The sequence below is a fragment of the Engystomops pustulosus genome, chromosome 9 (genome assembly GCF_040894005.1).
Source record: "Engystomops pustulosus chromosome 9, aEngPut4.maternal, whole genome shotgun sequence".
In the NCBI taxonomy this organism is placed as follows: Eukaryota; Metazoa; Chordata; class Amphibia; order Anura; family Leptodactylidae; genus Engystomops; species Engystomops pustulosus.
Window position 1 is genome coordinate 94935399 of NC_092419.1, and position 19135 is coordinate 94954533.

The window sequence follows — 19135 nt, forward strand, 5'->3', positions numbered from 1 at the left end:
TAGTGACATTCTCTCTGTCCAACCACAAGTCAGAACCAGGGGGGCGCACCACAAGAAGGTAAGTACAGACTTATTTTTACACCCCCCTGTCCCAGCTCCCCCGAGGCTTATCCAATTGTACTAGGACACCCTTTTTATAGAGCAGATGACCTGTCACCTCCTCTGAGATGTCTTTTTAGTGGATACTTTACTTCCTTGAACTGTGCTATCCCTCTGTTATTTCAACTACAAACATAGGAATAAATTGACAACTGGGTGATATCATTTCCCTTTTTAAAAGGGTTTTATACTGTCTGGCATAGTAGTGTGAGACCCCAGATATCAATTTATAAAAAAAAAAATGCAAGGAGGAATAACAGAGGAACGGTACAAGATAGATATGTTATATTATGGAAAATGTGACAAGTCAGGAGAGAGGACGGGTCCTTCTTTAAGTTGTTATCCTTGTAATGATTGATCTTTCCCAGGAGAAGGAATGGATCCACATATGTTCCTGCTCAATGAGCCAACTAATAGCCGCAGGGTGAAACTTTAATCCAGAGGCTGTTTGGTTTTAACTACAGATTCTTAATAAAGTTAGCAAAATGATTTCGAAGAATCCGTGGCCGGTGAGATTCTGCTCGGAAATAAAACTTCACTGCAGACTTTTACATTTACAATAATCTACTCGGAGATGCCAAGATGCAGACTCTTCCCAGGAGGCCGGGTGAAAGCACCATCCATCATCATCCTTCCATCAGGCGGTATGATGGCGGTATTATACATGACTGGAATAGAAAGTGCTTGACACAGAGCTCAGTTCTTTCTTCTTCTTACCTGAGCAGACCCAAGCTTGGACCAGTCAGGCTTAAGGTAGTATATGATTCCTTCAGAAGCACCTGGCAGCATGGCACCACGGACAAGGAGGATCAGCAAGACGACATAAGGGAACGTGGCTGTGAAGTAGACAATCTGTGGGAACAGAAAAAAGGAGTCTCTTGTATATACATTGTCTATTATCGGGTGGTGCCATACATAACACATTTAAAAAACCCATAAAAACTTGTTTGTAGTGTAAAACGGTATGTTAAGATTTCACCCCAACATCATACTTAAAGGACATCTACCAACAGATTACCTGATAGTAGATGACTATTACTTACCCCCCCCCCCCCCCCCGTCTTGCCCCCGTGTGTCCCAAGCAGAATTGTTATCCTCACGCATGTGCAACATTGCCCAGCGCGAGATTGGAAAAGAATAAATTATATTAGGGCGGAGCCTGATGGTGCTCTGCAGAGCACCGTAGGCTAATTTGCATATCTTATAATCTAATTTTTTTTTTACAGAAATGCAGCCATGCAAAGATATAAGAAGTTCAGCTTGGTACACACGGGGCCACGGGACTTGTAGGTAAGTAATAGTCATCTACCATCTAGCAAGTAATCTGATGTCCTTTAATATGTAAGACAACCCAATTGTACAGGATGCAACTTCATGTTTAATTGGGTACTATATCAGGGCCGGCGCCAGCACAGGGCATACCTGGGTAAGTGCCGGGGCCCAAGGCTGCTGTGGGGGAACACATAAGGCTGTACATAAAGAATCCATAGGGGGTGAGGAGGCTTAACCATGAGACGGCTTTTATGTTACACTAGTGAATATTTTAGGGAACATGAGCTTGTTTTAGTTTCTGAATTTTTAATGCCGCCACATGAACTAAGGGGCCCACTGAGGATCTGTCGCCCAGGGGCCTTCTGAAACCTGGAGCTGACCCTGCACTATATCATAGTATCATAGTTTATATGGTTGAAAAAAGACACTTGTAAGAGGAAGGGATTTAGTGGAAACAATTCTATATAACATAACCATCAATGTTATTTAGGTGTAAAAAGGCATCTAGACCCTTCTTGAAGCTCTCTGCTGTCCCTGCCGTGACCAGCGCCTGAGGCAGGCTACTCCACAGATTGACAGTTCTCATAGTAAAAAAGCCCTGTCACCTCCGGTGATTAAACCTTCATTTCTCCAGACCGAGACAGTGCCCCATTGTCTTTATATGACGGTATTATTTAGGTATAGTCTAGGTTATCAGCCAACTTCCTAACATAAATGTCACTTTTTTCAGCTTCTGGTTCAACATGGCCGACAAGTAACATTCCATAGATTTTAGGGTTAGTAGCTCTTTAAGGTTCCTCTGCCCATGCCTTACTCAAAGCAATGTTATTTAGCGCCTGGCTGTGACTCGTCGTTCCCAGTAGTCTTTCTTCAGACACTGATCACATGAGGCGGCTGCTGCCCTTTGCTCAGTGCCCACAACCCACACCAGACCTTGTCTATTCAGACTCGGGGGCAGCGGCGAATCAATAGTTAATAGTATGGATAGTTCTGTTTTCAATGGAAATTTGAGGGAAGGATAGATTTATGGAACTGGATTAATAGGGGTGGATGCCTTTAAGGAGGACATTTGTCATTTAATATTGAAGGCAGGCCACGTGGCGAGACGTCCTAAGCATTAAGTGATAATCTTCTGTCACAATGAATCAGGGGAGAGCGGTCACATTGACAGGAAGGTCATTCCTGGGAGTAAATGGTCAGTCTGTCAGGATGAGTGTTAGATGGTCAATCTCTTTGAGCTGACTACAGTCTGGTTACAGAATAATAATACCTCGGATGACATAAGGGGGCGGCCGCCACTCAGCTTAAGACGCAAATCTTACTGAGTTACGGACAGTCACTCGTTACTAATCCTGGTGACGTATTGAAGTGTAAGCTTGTCATAGGCATCGGTAATAAGTGTCAGGATCAATAATCAACTAAGGTTCCAAATTCTGTGAATATTTGGAGTATAAATCAGAAAATATATTGGACACGTTTCATCAATTTTCTGATTTAGGACCAAATTTATTCATTAGGTGGACTAATCATTAATTTTTTTCTGGAATATTGTGGTTCGCCTGTGATGGCGCTGCAGTAAAATTATACAACCTGGATCAATAGGGGCTCAAACTCCAGGAAAAACATGTTTGTTGTACATCTGTGATCTCTGCAGCCTTAACATTACCGTAAACGAGTGTATATAGTATGGCCAATTTACTACTAATGAGTTATATTATCTATTAATTATAAGTGCAAATGGCCGAGATGCTTTCGACTCCACACATAAGGCAGTGACTGTAGAGAATATAGACACTGGGGGATAATTACAATCTAATTACATGGCATTGAATGGAGAGGAAAGTAATCTAATCAGCCATCAATACACAATGAGGTAAACCCTGTCAAGATGGTCGCACATCACTCACAGTAAACAGTATGAAAGAAGGATCTTTCTCAAAGAGATGCAAATATCCATAAGGAGGAAAATGAGACTTGAATATCCGATCGCTTAGATGGCACCATAATCACTTTGGCTTATAAGAATTTAATTGGACTCAATGGAAAAATCGACACTCATTAGCAATTGAAATGTCCTTGTTAGGAGACATCCGGTGAATGGCCGAAGAATAATTCATTACGGGGATCTTCTCTCACATCACAGGATGCTCCTTGAGTGTCAGTGTCAACCATCTCGCTTATGGTTACTTATACTGCCTGTCTTAATTAAGAATCTTCTAGAAGAGAAGCGATGATCCCTCCAGAGGGTAAAGTTATAATTCTTGATGTCTATGGTCTAATCTGGACCTTGTGGTGCTAAAGAGTCCATAGATGAGTCTTCAACTGCAATTTATAGCATTGATCTCATGATTAGTCCTACAGGTAATAGTGGTCGTGAGATCTTAATCAACTGTCTTTTAATTATTCTATGTCTGACAATTGAACATAGGAGATATGGGCTTTCAAAGATCAAAAATAGCTTCTTTAAAACGTCAGGTAGGCCTACTAATTGTTTGCTCCTCCATAACCTTCCATGAACGTCCAGTCTACCTCATCTCCTCACTCAAAACAATTCCGTTTTTCTCTTTACGATTTATGTAGGAGATGCCACCCACTTTCTTAGTTGGTGTACATGACTGGTCCTACTGACAAGTCACCAATAGTCAGTGAGTAAGCACTACGTCCACACAAAGAGAGTCTAAGAAGACTGTGCTAAGCAATTGTTGAGGGATGACAACATTGAGTTCATTTCATAACTCATCCTTGTCCTGTGATGGCTACCATTCATAAAACCCACTGTTCCATGTCATAAGCCAAGGCCACATTCCCTCAGCTGATCCTACATATCTCAAAAATGTGTTGAAGGCTTCCTGGCAGGACACGTACCATACACCGAAACTAAATGTCATGAGTTGTCTAAAAATTCTTTGGGACTTTTGGGGGATTAATCATTTACTCTGCATTGCTATTACCATAAAATACAATGAGAAGCAACATTAAAGGGTTGTTTTATCTAAAAAAATTGATTCTTCTCATAATATAGGGAGAGAGGGTCCTCAACTCTTGGCAAAAGGACTGCATAGGTTTCCTTGTGGATTACTGCTGATTACTGGTGGTCAAAGATGGAACATGCTTTGTGTTCAGCTATGTGATCCAGGGGTTTATTCTGACTGCCATGTTTGGTGTTGTGGGAAGTATGCAAATATGTTTTCCAAGGTATTAAAGGGAAAACAATGCCTCCTTTTGCAGCCCCCTTAACACCAAGTATGACCAAGTCTAAAAATATGGTGTGGGATTAAGCCAAACCAGTATATCTATTCCAAAAGGAACAGACTCCCAACTGTAGACAGCGCTGTTTCGACCTGGATGGGTCTCCACAGTACATCGTAGGGAACTGGTTTGGCTGTGTGAGAGGCTATTGACTAGGGTCAGACAGTAGGTGTTGAGAAGGAATGTGTTACTTGCTATGGGCCTGTATCGTTATGTATTATCTACTAAAACTCTTAGGAATCTTTGAAGGAAACTAGTTCCAATTTAAGAAGTGCCCTTCACAAGATAGGTCCAGGTTGTGACTTAACCCTGTTTGGCTTTGATTATTACAAAGGTCTAAAAATTTGTGTTGTGCTGAAAATGGGTGCCCTAACACATATTTATCCTTTTGGGTGGGTGTAACTTGATGCCCAATGCAGAATTTGTAACTGAGCCCCTACAATCCATGGTCTATTTTAATACCAATTCCTTCTTTTAAAGCAAAGGGGCCGTCAGACTACTTCAAGTGCCTAAGTTATCATAGTCTACCAAGAAGTATCAACAACCAGAAATAAAATTAATATAACTAAGTGTAAACTTCACCTCACCTATGTTCTCAAGAGGTGACTTATACATTATCTTTGACCATTTGGCTTTTTGTAAAGATGGAATTTTCCACTACTGATCTGTACACACATGGCCCGGCTCTACTACAGAAATCTCAGTCAGTCTTAGCTATTCCTTAGCTCAATAGCAAAATCTTTGGATTAAGCAGGAGATTTATACTGGAATCCCTATTCTCACCACCTGCTGTGTATGTACTCGGTCCCAGTACATGATCTGTGCTGCCACCAACGTCTCCCTGGGAGAGAAGGGACGGATCACTGGATAAGCAGAGACCGGCAATGAGAATTCAAGGGCAAATGCATTCTTCTTCTTTACAGTCTCATTCATTCCTACTCATTGTTTGACCCGTTGCTGAGCAATTCTGGACTGTCTACCTCCTACACTGTCTTAAAGAGAAAGTAGCATCTTTTATATCCATATCGGGATGTTGTTTAGGTACTTTTGCCAATCTTGGAAGGGGGACAACAAGAGGGACACCCAGACCCTGTGTGTAAATCTGTGCACATGATAGAGCCCCCAAAACTTTTTTGTTATATAAATACCAACCTCCTAAATTAATACAGATATCAGAGTGTAATCAGAGGATCAAGACCTCCTAAAGAAATCTAGACCCCAGACCTCCTAAAGAAATCTAGAACGCGGACCATAATGTAGAAATACTCCTTTACACCACAGTCCTGTCCATGGTAACTCTTTGAGGTGTCCAAGATGTTGTTTCTTCTAATTGAAGGCTTTTGTAAATAACGATATGTCATCTTTTGCATCTTTTTATTTATAGGATAGTAATGGGATGTATTGACTCTATAAGTGACTGATGGTGTTGGTCAGAACTTGGGCTCACAGAATGGATCTATGATTCCGAGCAACTCCAAGCGTAAACAGGGTTCGTTTGCTTAGGACCCCACATACAGTAATATCTTTTTGTGATGGACACTCAGGGGTAACCTTGACCGGAAAAAATCCCCATTTTAGTTGGACTAGATAACTAGATCACATTTCAAAATTTTATGGGATTTAGCCATAGTCGTAGTAGATATAGCAGTCACACCCAGACCATAGATCCTCCAGGAGAACAAAGGTCTACCATCCCTATAATAAATGGGAGGTGGGGGGCCTAGTTATAGATTTTGCACTTTGACCCAGACCTTCAAGTTACACCTTGAACAAATACTAGATATCACTCTGAATTAAGTCGTATTGGAAATACCTGAATACAAAATACTATCGTGAAATTACTGTAATAAATCAATAACCAACTTTATAAATAGGGGATTACAATTTGGAATTTATCCAACAGATTCCACCCGCCTACATACCAGGGATGATAGTCGAATCGCCCAATGTTTTTTTAGTTAAACGCTGTAAATCAGGGAATGGAAATTTCCATTTATCGTCATCTATACAGCACAGTCCACACACAGACTGGTTGCCTCTTCATTGGGTTCGCTGCTAACTCTCGACATGCTGGAACGACCTCCGCCATGCTGCCTACAATGCAGCCCATTATGGAAAATAACCTCATGGCCAAATCCTAAGAAAAAGCTCTATTGCGACTCCTTTTATTTAACAGATTTATTGCTCCACTCCAGAGTGAGAGGATTTTGTTGATATGTGCCATGGGTTAATTCCTCAGCTCGGCACAGTATATGTTTGTGTGAACAACCTGGCACGGACAACTGGCAGCGTGGTACGGTGCCAGCAGTATTGACTGAAACAGGAACCGCAATGCCCGCACATCAGCCTGCTGTAAACTTGCTATTCAATACTGCAAATGAACGTCCTCCTGTACTAAACAAGACCGAAATAGCACAAACAGTGCAAGAAGCGAGGGCATACATCAGGGACGTGTGTGGTTTGGGTGCCTGCTTAGGCCTTAGAGAAGAACCGGGATGAACCGCATAATATACAAAGACTTGTCTCAATCACTGTCTTGTCCGATGCCCACCTAGCCCACCCCTGCTTGTCTGTGGCATGTGGAAAGTTACAGACACAGAATAACAGCATCTAAAAGAAATTAATAATCTGAAGGTTACTATATAACACACTATGGCATAACCCTTCCTGGCACCTATGGAGGGTATTGGTCTTTATAACTGGGCATGGGCACATGGATAATATCTCACCTCTGATATTTAGTGCTTTTTATAGTCACTCAGGATTTAGGTATGCTTACATTTTTCATAATAGAGTACATAAAGGTTTGCTTCCCTTGCAATTAGTAGTAGACTCTAATATTTGGGCGACAGCTTGGGGCCCAAGGCTTCTAGGGGACCCATGGACACCCAAACCACCCACCGAGTTTGATCATGCAGAGGTAGTAAAGAGACAGGACCCTCCAGCCCTGACATTCTTATACATGTGTGTCCACTCTGAAGCCCCTCAAAGACCTTTAAAAGTCCTTCAGGTTTCAGAACTGAAAGCCAACAGAAGCTTGGTTCTGGTAGTAGATGTAGGGAGTAAATGTCAAATTATTCACAAAATGTAAACTTCTAGCTGACCCACAATTTTCATACAGCCCAGGGCCCATGACAGTCAGTTAGTTGAACAAACATAATAAATTACCACTCTGGCTGGTAGACTAATAGTCAAGTGACAAACCCTAGGTCAGTGGTGGCGAACCTATGGCACAGGTGCCAGAGGCGGCACTCAGAGCTCTTTCTGTGGGCACCAGACAAGACTCAGAGAATCTTCCTGAAGTTCCAAGCAACTTAAAAGATGCTGCTTTCAGACATATTTTGATACTTACTTCGCCACTGGGGACTGTAGGAAGAGGGAGAATGAATAGACAGGGTCGAATTACCTTTGGAGGACCTACTGCTGGCCCCATGTTTCTCTGTGGACAGAGGGACACTGGAAAGAAGCTAAAATGATGTAAATTTTCCATCTTTCTACTGTGTTGCTGTCCTCAGGAGGCCAATATGATTGAAAGTTGTTGAAGAACAGGGAGCAATAAGTTACTGCTTTAATTTTTGGTTGGCACCTCGCGATAAATAAGGGGGATTTGGGGTTGCTTTTTGGGCACTCGGCTGCTAAAAGGTTTGCCATCACTGCCCTAGGTACATAGAATAAAGAGGGCACCAATGGTCAGAATGGGCACCATTATTGACACCACTTGAACTGATTCCTAGCCCCCTCATAACTCATTACATCTCTACATATGTTTTCTTGACGAAATGAGTCGGAGCACCATGTGCACACAATAAAAGGGTACCGTCCCCTCAACACCTCTTACCTTTCCAGTAGACTTCACTCCCTTCCAGACACAGAAGTAGACCAACATCCAGCAGGCGATCAGACACAGGAGCAGCTCCCAGTTTATAGAGCCCATGTCATCTAGACCACTGGAAAGTCTCAGTACTTTGTTCCTGGAAGAATGATTGCAATGAGCATCCATGTTTCTAAGACAGGGGCAGTATCTAGACATCTGAATGTTAGTCCTTAATGGACTCCTGGTGATGGCTCAAGTAAGATGTGAGAGGTGGAGGAGAAGGAGACGGGACAGACAGGAAACAGATGTAGACAGTTAGGTTGGAATTATTGGACCTAGTGGGCACTTTCGGGAGTCTATTAAAGCCTATATGTAAAACTAGGGGTGTCAGGTTCTGGACATGACATGGGGTTAAATTTAAGAAACCCAGTTAAATTGAGTCAAATAATCTTCTGATATGTAAGTGGTGGGATCTATGATCCTGGACCATAATAATTTCCAGAACCAAAGGGCTCCGTTGAGATCTCACACCCCTCCGGCACTACCCAGAGAGTTCTATGATTGAGTTTGAGCAAGTCGCCAATGATTACAAGTAGAGTCCAAGGAGTGGACCATCAAAGCAACTGAGTTACTCTATAGAACGTCCTCTCTGATCTTACCCAGCCCATTAATTCTACTTTTTCACATCACATTTCTGAACTTTTGCCTTTGGTGTCCTATAAATTCCAACATTTTCCAGTATATTTGATTTTTTTTTTTTCCCAAGAACAGCACCACTCTTGACCAATGGCTTTGTCTGGTATTGCAGCTCAGTCTCATTCAGTTACTTAGAACTGAGCTGCAATACCAGACACAGTCGGCAGTCATAAAAGACTTTTGATCAAAGTTTAAAACCCAGTTCCAATGTATTTAGGAACCATTTGCCAATTTGGAAATTGGTGTACAGATTTCTAAATAATAGCCTATGCCAACGTGTGTTGGGTCCATTGTGCCGAACAGTAGTTAAGGTGATAAATGGACCGATGACAAAAGCCTTTCATAGTTCAAAACTTTGTGTACCTAGGCGATTTCTTGTGTATGTATCGCCCGAAGTACATATAGGTGTGACTGCAGCTAACGAGGTTGCCAAGGAAAAGAGAATTAGGTCTTCTCCTTCTATAAACAGCGCCTCTCTTCTTATTAGGTCGTGTTTGGTAGTGCAGCTCTCTTATAGTGAAGTAAATGTGGCTGAGATGCAATACCACACACAGCCTAAGGACACTAGTGGCGCTGTTTCTGGAATAAAGAATTTTTTAAAGCAAATCTACCACCAGGATCAAGGATTGTAACCCAAGCACACTTACATGATGGTACGTGCCCCCTCTGTCAGAATATATTCTTCTTTTAGCTTCTTATTCCCTTGTCTTTAAGAAAAAAAGGCTTTAAAAAATATGCAAATGAGTCTGATGGGCTCTAGGCTGTCAATTGAGCTCGGAGCCCCTCAGGCTAATTTGCATAATTTTTAAAGCCATTATTTGTAAACACAAGGGCATAAGAAGCTAAAAGAAGAATATATCCTGTCAGAGGGGGCACACACTAGTATGTCAGTGTGCTTGGTTTATAGCCCTTCATCCTGGGGGTCGATTTCCTTTAATACTTCACATCCCCTTTAACCTTATTAGGATCAACCAAAACACTAATTTACAATAAGTCTGCCCCATTTTAACTAAATGGGTCATCCAGGCTTCCGTAAAGTGTTAATTTCTATGTGTGTAAACATAGTACAATATATGAAATAATATACCTAATATACAAAATTAGATTCTATATCAGTTTTATTGGATCGGGGCATTTTAGCATTGTATTTTTTGGAAATTTATAATTAGCCCAGAATACTTCATTTACCTACGGTAATTACCGAAAACAGTTCTTTTTTTACATACAAATCTAAATTCATAATTTAACACCTTAGGTGTGTGTGTTTTTTTTTTTTTAACTATAATATTTTATTATTATTACTATTTTACTTTTTTTTTAATAGGAATCAGGGTTTGATGACTGATTAGATGAGAAGTATTTGGTTGTATCTTATTATAGTGAGTACTAGGGTTAGTATTTAGGGGGGGGGGGGTCCTTCATCAGGTCAAGGAAGTAGCCTCAGAACATCACCAAGAAACCAAATGTCAAGAAAGGGGGGGGGGGTGTACAAAGAGCAAATAAATAACAATAATTGAAAATGGGATAGGCTGTTTTCAAGCTCACATGTTTCAGAATCATGCTAACAAGACCATCCCACCCTGCAGCTGCCAGCGAGAGGCCAATTGATCCGCTCCTGTCCCGGGTTTGCTGGGGCGCAGTGCATTGGGTACACTTCCCCTATCACCACTCGCTCGCAGCACTGCAAGAAAACATCATAGCAAGAAAACGTACAAAAGTACAGGAAGTGAAGCACTACATGACATTGGGAAACTACAATAGTAGCCAAAAAGACTAATATTAGAAAAAAGACATACAGTATTAACCCGGGCATAAGGACATAAATAGAATGAGCAATAAGAGGCTTCCCAGATGTTTGGATACTACCTGTACAAGCATGCCCGACCACCATGGAGGATTCCTCGCCTTGACATAACACAATGCCTCTTGATTCAGTACTAGGGTTTGGAACCAGCGCTCAAGACCTTACATGACCCTACGGAGCATTTCCATAAACTAGTATCATGGCCCCAGACTGGAGCCACACTATATATATATATCATCACACTATAAGAAGTGTTATCTGGGCACACTCACAGAGTCAACCTTATTCTTAAGGACTCTGGGGACTGTCAGTACCAGGAGTCTTCTCAACAACACGTATCATAGGGTACACCAAAATATAGGCCTCGAAATAGAGGATTCTATATATGTCTATAAACCGGTCTTCTGAGGAAGAAGAAGACGTGTGTAATCAATTCTACAACAAGACCTAGGAAGAACTGCAAACCTATCCTCAGTCTCCCAAATGATACTGATATAAGTTCCTTTTGGCATACATGGACATTAAAGAGAACCTTTCACCATGATTTTACCTATAAAGGTAGAACTGGTGGTAGGTGGATGTATGGGACGTGAGGATAGCCCTTTTTAGAGCTAATCCTCATGTCCCCGCTATCTTTTTGAAAACTTTAATACCCTAATATGTACATTTTGTAAAGCGGCTACTGGGGTGTGGAGTAGCCGGACATGAGGATACACGTCGCGGCTACTCCACGCCCCAGTAGCCTCTTTACTCCTCCTACCCTGAGATCTTCGGCATGCAGCTGCTCGTAGCTGCGCGCCCTCGTCCGAGAAGCCGGAGTTCTGCGCATGCACAGTAGCTCTGGCCTCAGAGCTGTGGCCGCACAGCCGCGGGCCTGCGTTCTGCGCAGAACGCTGGCTTCTCGGACTAGGGCGCGCAGCTACGAGCAGCTGCATGCCGAAGATCTCAGGGTAGGAGGAGTAAAGAGGCTACTGGGGCGTGGAGTAGCCGTGATGTGTGGCCACATGTCCGGCTACTCCACACCCCAGTAGCCGCTTTACAAAATTTACATATTTGGGCATTAATGTTTTCAAAAAGATAGCGGGGACGTGAGGATTAGCTCTAAAAAAGACTATCCTCATGTCCCATAAATGCACCTACCACCCGTTCTACCTTCATAGGTAGAATCGTTGTGGTAGGTTTCCTTTAAAGAGCAACATATACCATGAGGACAACCAAAATGTTGATTTAACTAGTGAATTAGCTTCCAGGATGTTTTTGACCAAGATGAAGGCATCTTTGGTCATACTTTACTTATCTACTGCCTGGTACAACCATGGACACCTCAGTCTTTGCTCTACTGGACAGATTTCAGTAGTTGCAAGTATGCAAGTAGATGTTCAAAATGGTGCCTCAAGTAACCATCAAACCTCACCCAGTTAAGGAGAGGTGTACTTCATATTTAATGTTGTTTATAACCAAACTTAACCAAATTGACAAGGCTTTGGAAGGTGGGTCTATGGCACAGAATACAGTGAATAAAGGATTCACCTATTTAGGGACAATCTCACCCTATGAGCTCCAAGCTACCTCTCCAGAACAGAATATGAGAAAGTCATTCAGTAGCTCCAAGTGGAGGTGGAACATCTGGAATATATAAACATCCACTTCTTATAAGGAGCATTATAACCTGAAGTTCTTGACAAGATGGCAGAGTGCTTCTACTAGCTCTCTACCCTCTATAGTTACTTCCCATTTATTTATTCCCATTACTGTAGAATGAAATGACTATAAAGCATGGATCTCATAGTTGTCCTTCACAACACAACAGGTGTCTTCTGGTTAACAATGCATGCTGGTACATGTAGCGTCGTGACAAATGGAAAACCACTATCTGCCCAAACCTGACCTGGGAAATGTATCTCTATGGCATCATCCTTCCTATACTCATAAACTGGTCATGGTTGCCTAGAGAATAAACATCAACGTGATCTCCCCAATGCAATGCTTCATTTTGTTCTACTCTCTACATGGTAATCTATGAGCTAAATTGAAAGATGTTGTCTCAAAAATGTGTCAAGATTTACCCTTTATCCCCCCAAATTCCTTGGAACTTCCTCATCTTACCCTAAACCACCAATCTACTCGCATCTTAACCACTTTCCTGCTGAGGTTTTTAAGCCCATACTTGCAGAAAAGTGGTTAAGTAACACTTGCAGGGTGGATGGTGCTTGGCCATTGGCATGATCTCATTATATCATGAAGAATTCATTAAACTTTACCAAGAATGGTTTCATGTCCCAATTTTAAGGTGGTCAACCTATGGACAATTTCTTTCTTAACAATAGTTGCACATACATGCGTGAGATTTATTAGAAGAAGGAGACCAGCTTAAGGTTGGGTCCTTTTAAGAAGTGGACAGCCTTGAAGACTACCACCATGCCACTAATAGTGTATGGGTGACATCAAATACATTAGGAAATGGATTCCAAAATCCAGTTCAGTTTCATAAGTAAGGCCATCAATACTATCTTAGATTAGGTTTAGAAAGCCATATTCCATGACAAGCCTAGGTCAAGATCTGAGGGGGGAGAGCATGACTTCTGTCTTAGGTTTTCTAGGATCAGAATACTGGTGGCCCCTTCTTAGGTTAGCCTATTAGCATCAGATTTGAGAGGATCCAATTCTCACCATTTTGTCAATCGTGTGACTGAAGGGTTAATAGTTGTGTGTTAGACTCTCAATCTGTTCAACGTTCTCCTTAGTAGTAGTTGTATTGTAGATTTTTTTCTATTTGCTTTGATTGTATGGGAGAAAGCTTAATTACCATGAACCACTGGTACTAAGCATATAACCAGCTGGTAGGTAGATAAAAAAAAACATTGAAGTATTGTGATCCCCTCATACTAGGGTTTCTTGGGCCCACCAGATATAATATTTCCTCTTCCACCCCTAGCAAATATATCCTAGTAGGCTCAAAATTGGGTTGTCTTCTGATGGACTACTTGGTTCCATTATTGAGCTAGAGCCTTGGCCGGCCAGAGAATCCTGTGGCATTTTTGTTGGCCAACCTGCCCAAGGCCATCAATATCCAAATCGCAGAACACCCCTTAAAGTCAGTGGTATCATGCTACAGCTCCTCAGCTTCAACACTAGGAAGACAGTTTGGTCTAGAGTGGTCTTTAAACAAAGGAGGCAACCATCACGTGAGTCAAATAAGATATAGAAGCTATACATTTACCATCGGTAGATAAATAATAGCCCCCTTCAATAAACCTACTGTTTATTTCCAAATTACTCTCAAAATGGCTGACTTCTTTGTCTGTTTATGAAGTCTTTGGCCTTTAATCTTTGGTAAAAGGAACATTTGTTTTCTACTAAGTTTAAATGAAATCAACATATTAGAAATAATATGATAAAAAGGTTAACTTACTCCCAAAATTCAGTAATTGGAGATACCCTGTCCGATAGCTCATCGCAGGTCACATTTCCAAAGGTTGCGTTGGCAGTTCCATTGCTACAGTCTTCATGTCTGAAGATCTCCACACATTCCGGGGAGTTCCATGTGTTGTTACAGTGCGACCAAGGCAGCACTGAAGTGAAGGACTTCACCAGGTAGTAAACCCCCCACGTCAATATCATGATGTAATATGTGTTGCAGAAGAAGACTATCACCACAGACGCAAATCCGATTCCTGTAGAGAACAAACATAGTAGTAAGATGGACGTCTAAAACCAGGCAGAACAGGAAGTAACAAGCAATGGCCCATACATCTTCATGGCATAGTGAGGTCCAACATGAAGAATGGTCACAAGGTCTTCTAAGAACCTCATTATCTGTCCTATCATCAATGGATGAAGCAGGTGTTTGGGAGGGTGGACTAAGGCAGATGTGACCTGCTCCTCAGCATATCCCTGTTTTATAGAGGATCTGGCACTAGGTTTGATCATGGGCAGACAGTGTTTGCCGAAAGTCACAAGTCTCGTATATATATTTCATAGGATACATGGCAGGTGAGGAGCCCTAGTGGATTGTGCTTTGGCCCCAATAACGTCCAATTACACCTGAGCATTAGCGGGTCAATCCATACCCAACCCCCACAGAATAATCTTTAGTCCTGAATAACAATAAGATCACATCTAGAGACATGTTAAGAAATTGTCATCCGAATAAACTGGATGGAATAGAACTTGAAAAGACAGTAACCCAATGCTTGAATGATAGGTCGTAAACTTGTGACCCGTGACTCAGAGCCTCCTATGACAGGCACAGTCAGATTTGTCAATCACCTAGATCATGAGATTAAAAGGGTCTAATAGGTGACATCAGGTGGATTAGATCCCCCAAGAAGAAAATCAGGTTTCATGAATGAATAAAGGATGGAATAAACATTATTATAGACCTTTAACCTTTAGCGATGGCTTATATCGCACTGTATGGCACTATTATGGCAGATTGTGATCCAACCAGCATCCAATCATTGGAAAACCCAGAATGAACCCAAAAACAGAGTATGTTTAGATAATGTCTAATGTTTTCCTACACAGATATAATACATGGTTTCTTCAAAGTCAACCCAAGACCCTCATATCGTTGTTGATGAGGATAACTGTTTGTTGTGACCGTGGATGGAGGCTACTTATACTACGATAGTATCACTTCACTTATAATTGAGCTGAGTGTTGTTCTGTCTATTACTAATACACTGACCACTAGAAAGGAGTACCCAGAAATATTATCATGGTAGATGGAGATCATAATTCTCCTAATATGTGATGTGTCATGGTCACATGTGTATAGTAGGTGTCATACCCGGTCACGGGTCTGACACATCATGGGGTTGTCACATGTGAGGTTACAGAGTGTAGTACAGGTAATAAGAAAAAGTCATTAAATATATTCAATTATAGCCGGAACGCTGGGGGCTAGCACTGCGCAACCTTGTCCGACAAGACCTGGGAATGTAATTCCTGCTTGGATTGGAAATGCTGTGCAGAGTTCACGTCCATTAGTTTTGGGTCATGAGACACCTGAGGCAGTGCAGAGGAGGAGTATGAGGAATTATAAAGTGTATGATAGCAGCGCTCAACTCAAGTCATTGGCGGGAAAAAGAAGATGTTCTCAAGTGTTCCCATGTTGACTTGAGATTTAAAGGGAGTCTGTCATCTACAAGCCATACAAAGGGTGTGGAGCAAGTCCCTCTGATCATCAACAGAGCTCCATTATGTTACTACCCAGAAAAAGTTTTCTTAGTTATACGTTTATTAGTTACCTTTATTGGGATCTACAAAAACGAGTCTTGGGGGAGGTGAGAGACTCTCTTAAAGATAAATCTGGCTCGGTTTTAAGCTGGATCCACCCTTCTTTTGACTGGATGGATGCTGTATTTTTATTTGGAAGATCTTTTATAGATCCTGAAAACTAATAAGAACTCTGTATGCCCAAAATCTAGTCTTTTTTGATGTGAATGCCACTTTTTCTATGCTGGTTTAAAGAATGGAAGGTCCTTATTGGTTAGACTATGACTATGGGTTCTTACATGTTACAATGAGTCTCCCCCAGGAATTTAGATTTCAAGATCTCAAGTGAATTTGCTTCTAAGTGATTTTGTTTCTCAAATTCAACAGTACTGTACTTAATTAGTAAAATCTGGGTTAAAATTGGTTAATTAATAATATATATTAATAGAAAGTCGCTTTTTATAAGATGTTCTTAATGATTGAGGTCCATGTTGGGACTACCTCAAGAAATCTGGAGTTCTGGATGGTCTAAACAGAACATTTTTTACCTTCTTGATGGCCTTACCTTGGAAAATAGGAGCTATGTTCCACACCGCAATACTTCCAGCTTTCATAAACTGTCCCAAGGCGATTTCCAGGAAGAAGATTGGAATTCCACCAAAGATGGCGATCAGGATATAAGGAATGAGAAAGACACCTGGAAGAGGATAGAAAATTTTTGTCATAGAAGGTTCATGAAGATCAATTCAGTAGACACATGAAGTAGCTACATATGATGTGAAGATTGTGGGACCAGGGCCGGATTAAGGGTGGCGGGGGCCCCTGGGCTCAAACTGGTGGGGGCCCTGCCAGCCCCCTGTAGTATATAGCCTGCCAGACCCTGTAGTATATAGCCTGCAGCCCCCTGTAGTATACAGCCACCAGCCCCCTGTACAATACAGCCACCAGCCCCTTGTAGAATTTAGCCGCCAGTCCCCTGTAGAAAATGGCCACAAAATAATAAACTTCATACTTGCCTCACCCTTCCTTCCAGTGATCGTCACTGACACAGCTGACATCCTAGACCCCTATGTGTGATGCGGGCGGCCACGGGCCGCTGAACATCGCACACAGAGACCGTCATCAAACTGGTGGGGGCCCCTTAAAATGTGAAAGTGGTGGGGCCCTGGGGCTAGAGCCCCAGGAGCCCCTCCTTTAATCCGGCCCTGTGTGGGACCCTCTAAGTGCCTAATCTTTGTTCTACTCTTTTAACTTCTGGCCAGAGAGTAACAATATCAAAACTTACCACTATAATTAGGGGCAGTGTTTTGGGACTCCCATTACATCATCTACTAATTTGACCTCGTGACCATCTGCATGTATCCAGTGACATAACCCAAAGTATTAAAACTTTATCCTTTTTTAGGATCCTCCTTATATGAAACATTGAACTCGTAAATTTTTCCTCTCACAAGTCTGCCATGGCTCGGTTTTATCAGCCAGGAGCTGTACTGGTGTTATTCATAGCTTTGGTCAGGAAGACATATTAATTTGTTGATTATATCCAGTCAGCAGGGGAGACAGTTTGATTTATAAGAGGATTCAGGGGATTAGGACGTCAGGACAGGGTGACGTTGGTGAAGGAGGCGAGGGTAGAAGGTCAGGGTGCAATATTAGGGGTTGACCCCATGCCAAGGTTGGCATGAGGTCAAGTGTACTAAGTCGTAAGTTTTGGGAGTCAAAACTTGCCTAGTAACCTTAGGGTCACCATCTTTTCCCGATTAACAGAGAATAGAACTACATTACATATAGGGTCTCATCCATATTTTGCTATGGGGTTTAGTAGGGTTCCTAATATAGTTAAGTAGATAGATGATGTCTCTATAATGCATCCCAGAAGAGGCCTCTGGACATTTGAAAAAATAAATCCACGGTCCAGCCAGGCCTCTGGACATAAAATATAAATGCGTGGGTTTTCTCCGGGTCCTCCGGTTCCCTCCGACACACCAAAATAACCCCCACAGTGTTAGGTTGTTTAGATTGTGAGTCCCATGGGGACAGGGACTGATGTGATAAGCTTTGTGCAGCGCTGCATAATCTGTAGGCGCTATATAAAATAAATAATTATTATTATATAAGGGGTACACTACGCCCCCTCTGTCTTTTGAAGGCCGCTCATATACAAGTGCTAGCATATGGTGTTTAGTGCTGGCCCCATATGTTAAATTTAGCATACAGAGAACGTTACTCTACATTCGGATCAATAGAGCAGTTGGGCCAAAAGTGAATTTGAGGTCATTTATTAATTGACGTCCCATTGTAATGCACACAGGAATGTCAATAACCCCTCTAGTGAATGGAGCATTGGGAAGATTTATATGGCCACATTGCTGTAGGGTTTACAGCCATATATAAGCCATAGGAACCAACCAGACGAGGCTGCTGTTCATTTTCACATGGACGTATAATATAACATGAATAAGAATATATATAAACACTCTCTAGTAATGCAGAAACATCCCGCGGTGGCCCGGTCATTGAAAAACATGATAGAAAGATGGTTAAATAATGACACTGACAAGTGAGAACAGGACAATAGACAGAAAAGTGGAGAAGAATCTTCATTACAAGGTGAATCAAGGTGACCCCATCCTATCTACAAAAGAGGTTCCCTATTCCTTAGGTAAAACTGAATGCTTAAAGGGAACCTGTCATCAGAAATAGGCATAATAAACCACTACCATTAGGTTGTCAAGCAGCTGAACAGCTTCCGGATCATGTTTGTTTTATGGCCCAGCTTGGTGGCATCATCAGGAAAATCAACTTTGAAGTGAGATGTTAATTGGTTGTATAAAGTCAAGGAGGAGGAGAGTTTAATACTTAAGTCAAGCTCTCCCTGCCTCTGAACACCTCCAGCTATGTGATTGACATCATGTGCCAGACTTCAGGAGATCAGGTCAATGATGTCCTTGAATGCTGGACCATCAATTACAATGAAGGGA

The 19135-nt window shown here is 41.8% G+C and overlaps 1 protein-coding gene across 1 annotated transcript in view; it reads right to left on the reverse strand.

The window, feature by feature from the left end:
• The window catches only part of SLC6A8 (solute carrier family 6 member 8), a 33744-nt gene that overhangs the window by 9580 nt on the left and 5029 nt on the right, over window positions 1-19135 (reverse strand). The window contains exons 2-5 of the mRNA XM_072123939.1: window positions 16720-16851; window positions 14347-14608; window positions 8459-8591; window positions 817-951 (exon numbers count right to left, since the gene is read on the reverse strand). Coding sequence (XP_071980040.1) covers window positions 817-951; window positions 8459-8591; window positions 14347-14608; window positions 16720-16851 — 662 coding nt within the window. The remainder of the gene's footprint in view (window positions 1-816; window positions 952-8458; window positions 8592-14346; window positions 14609-16719; window positions 16852-19135) is intronic.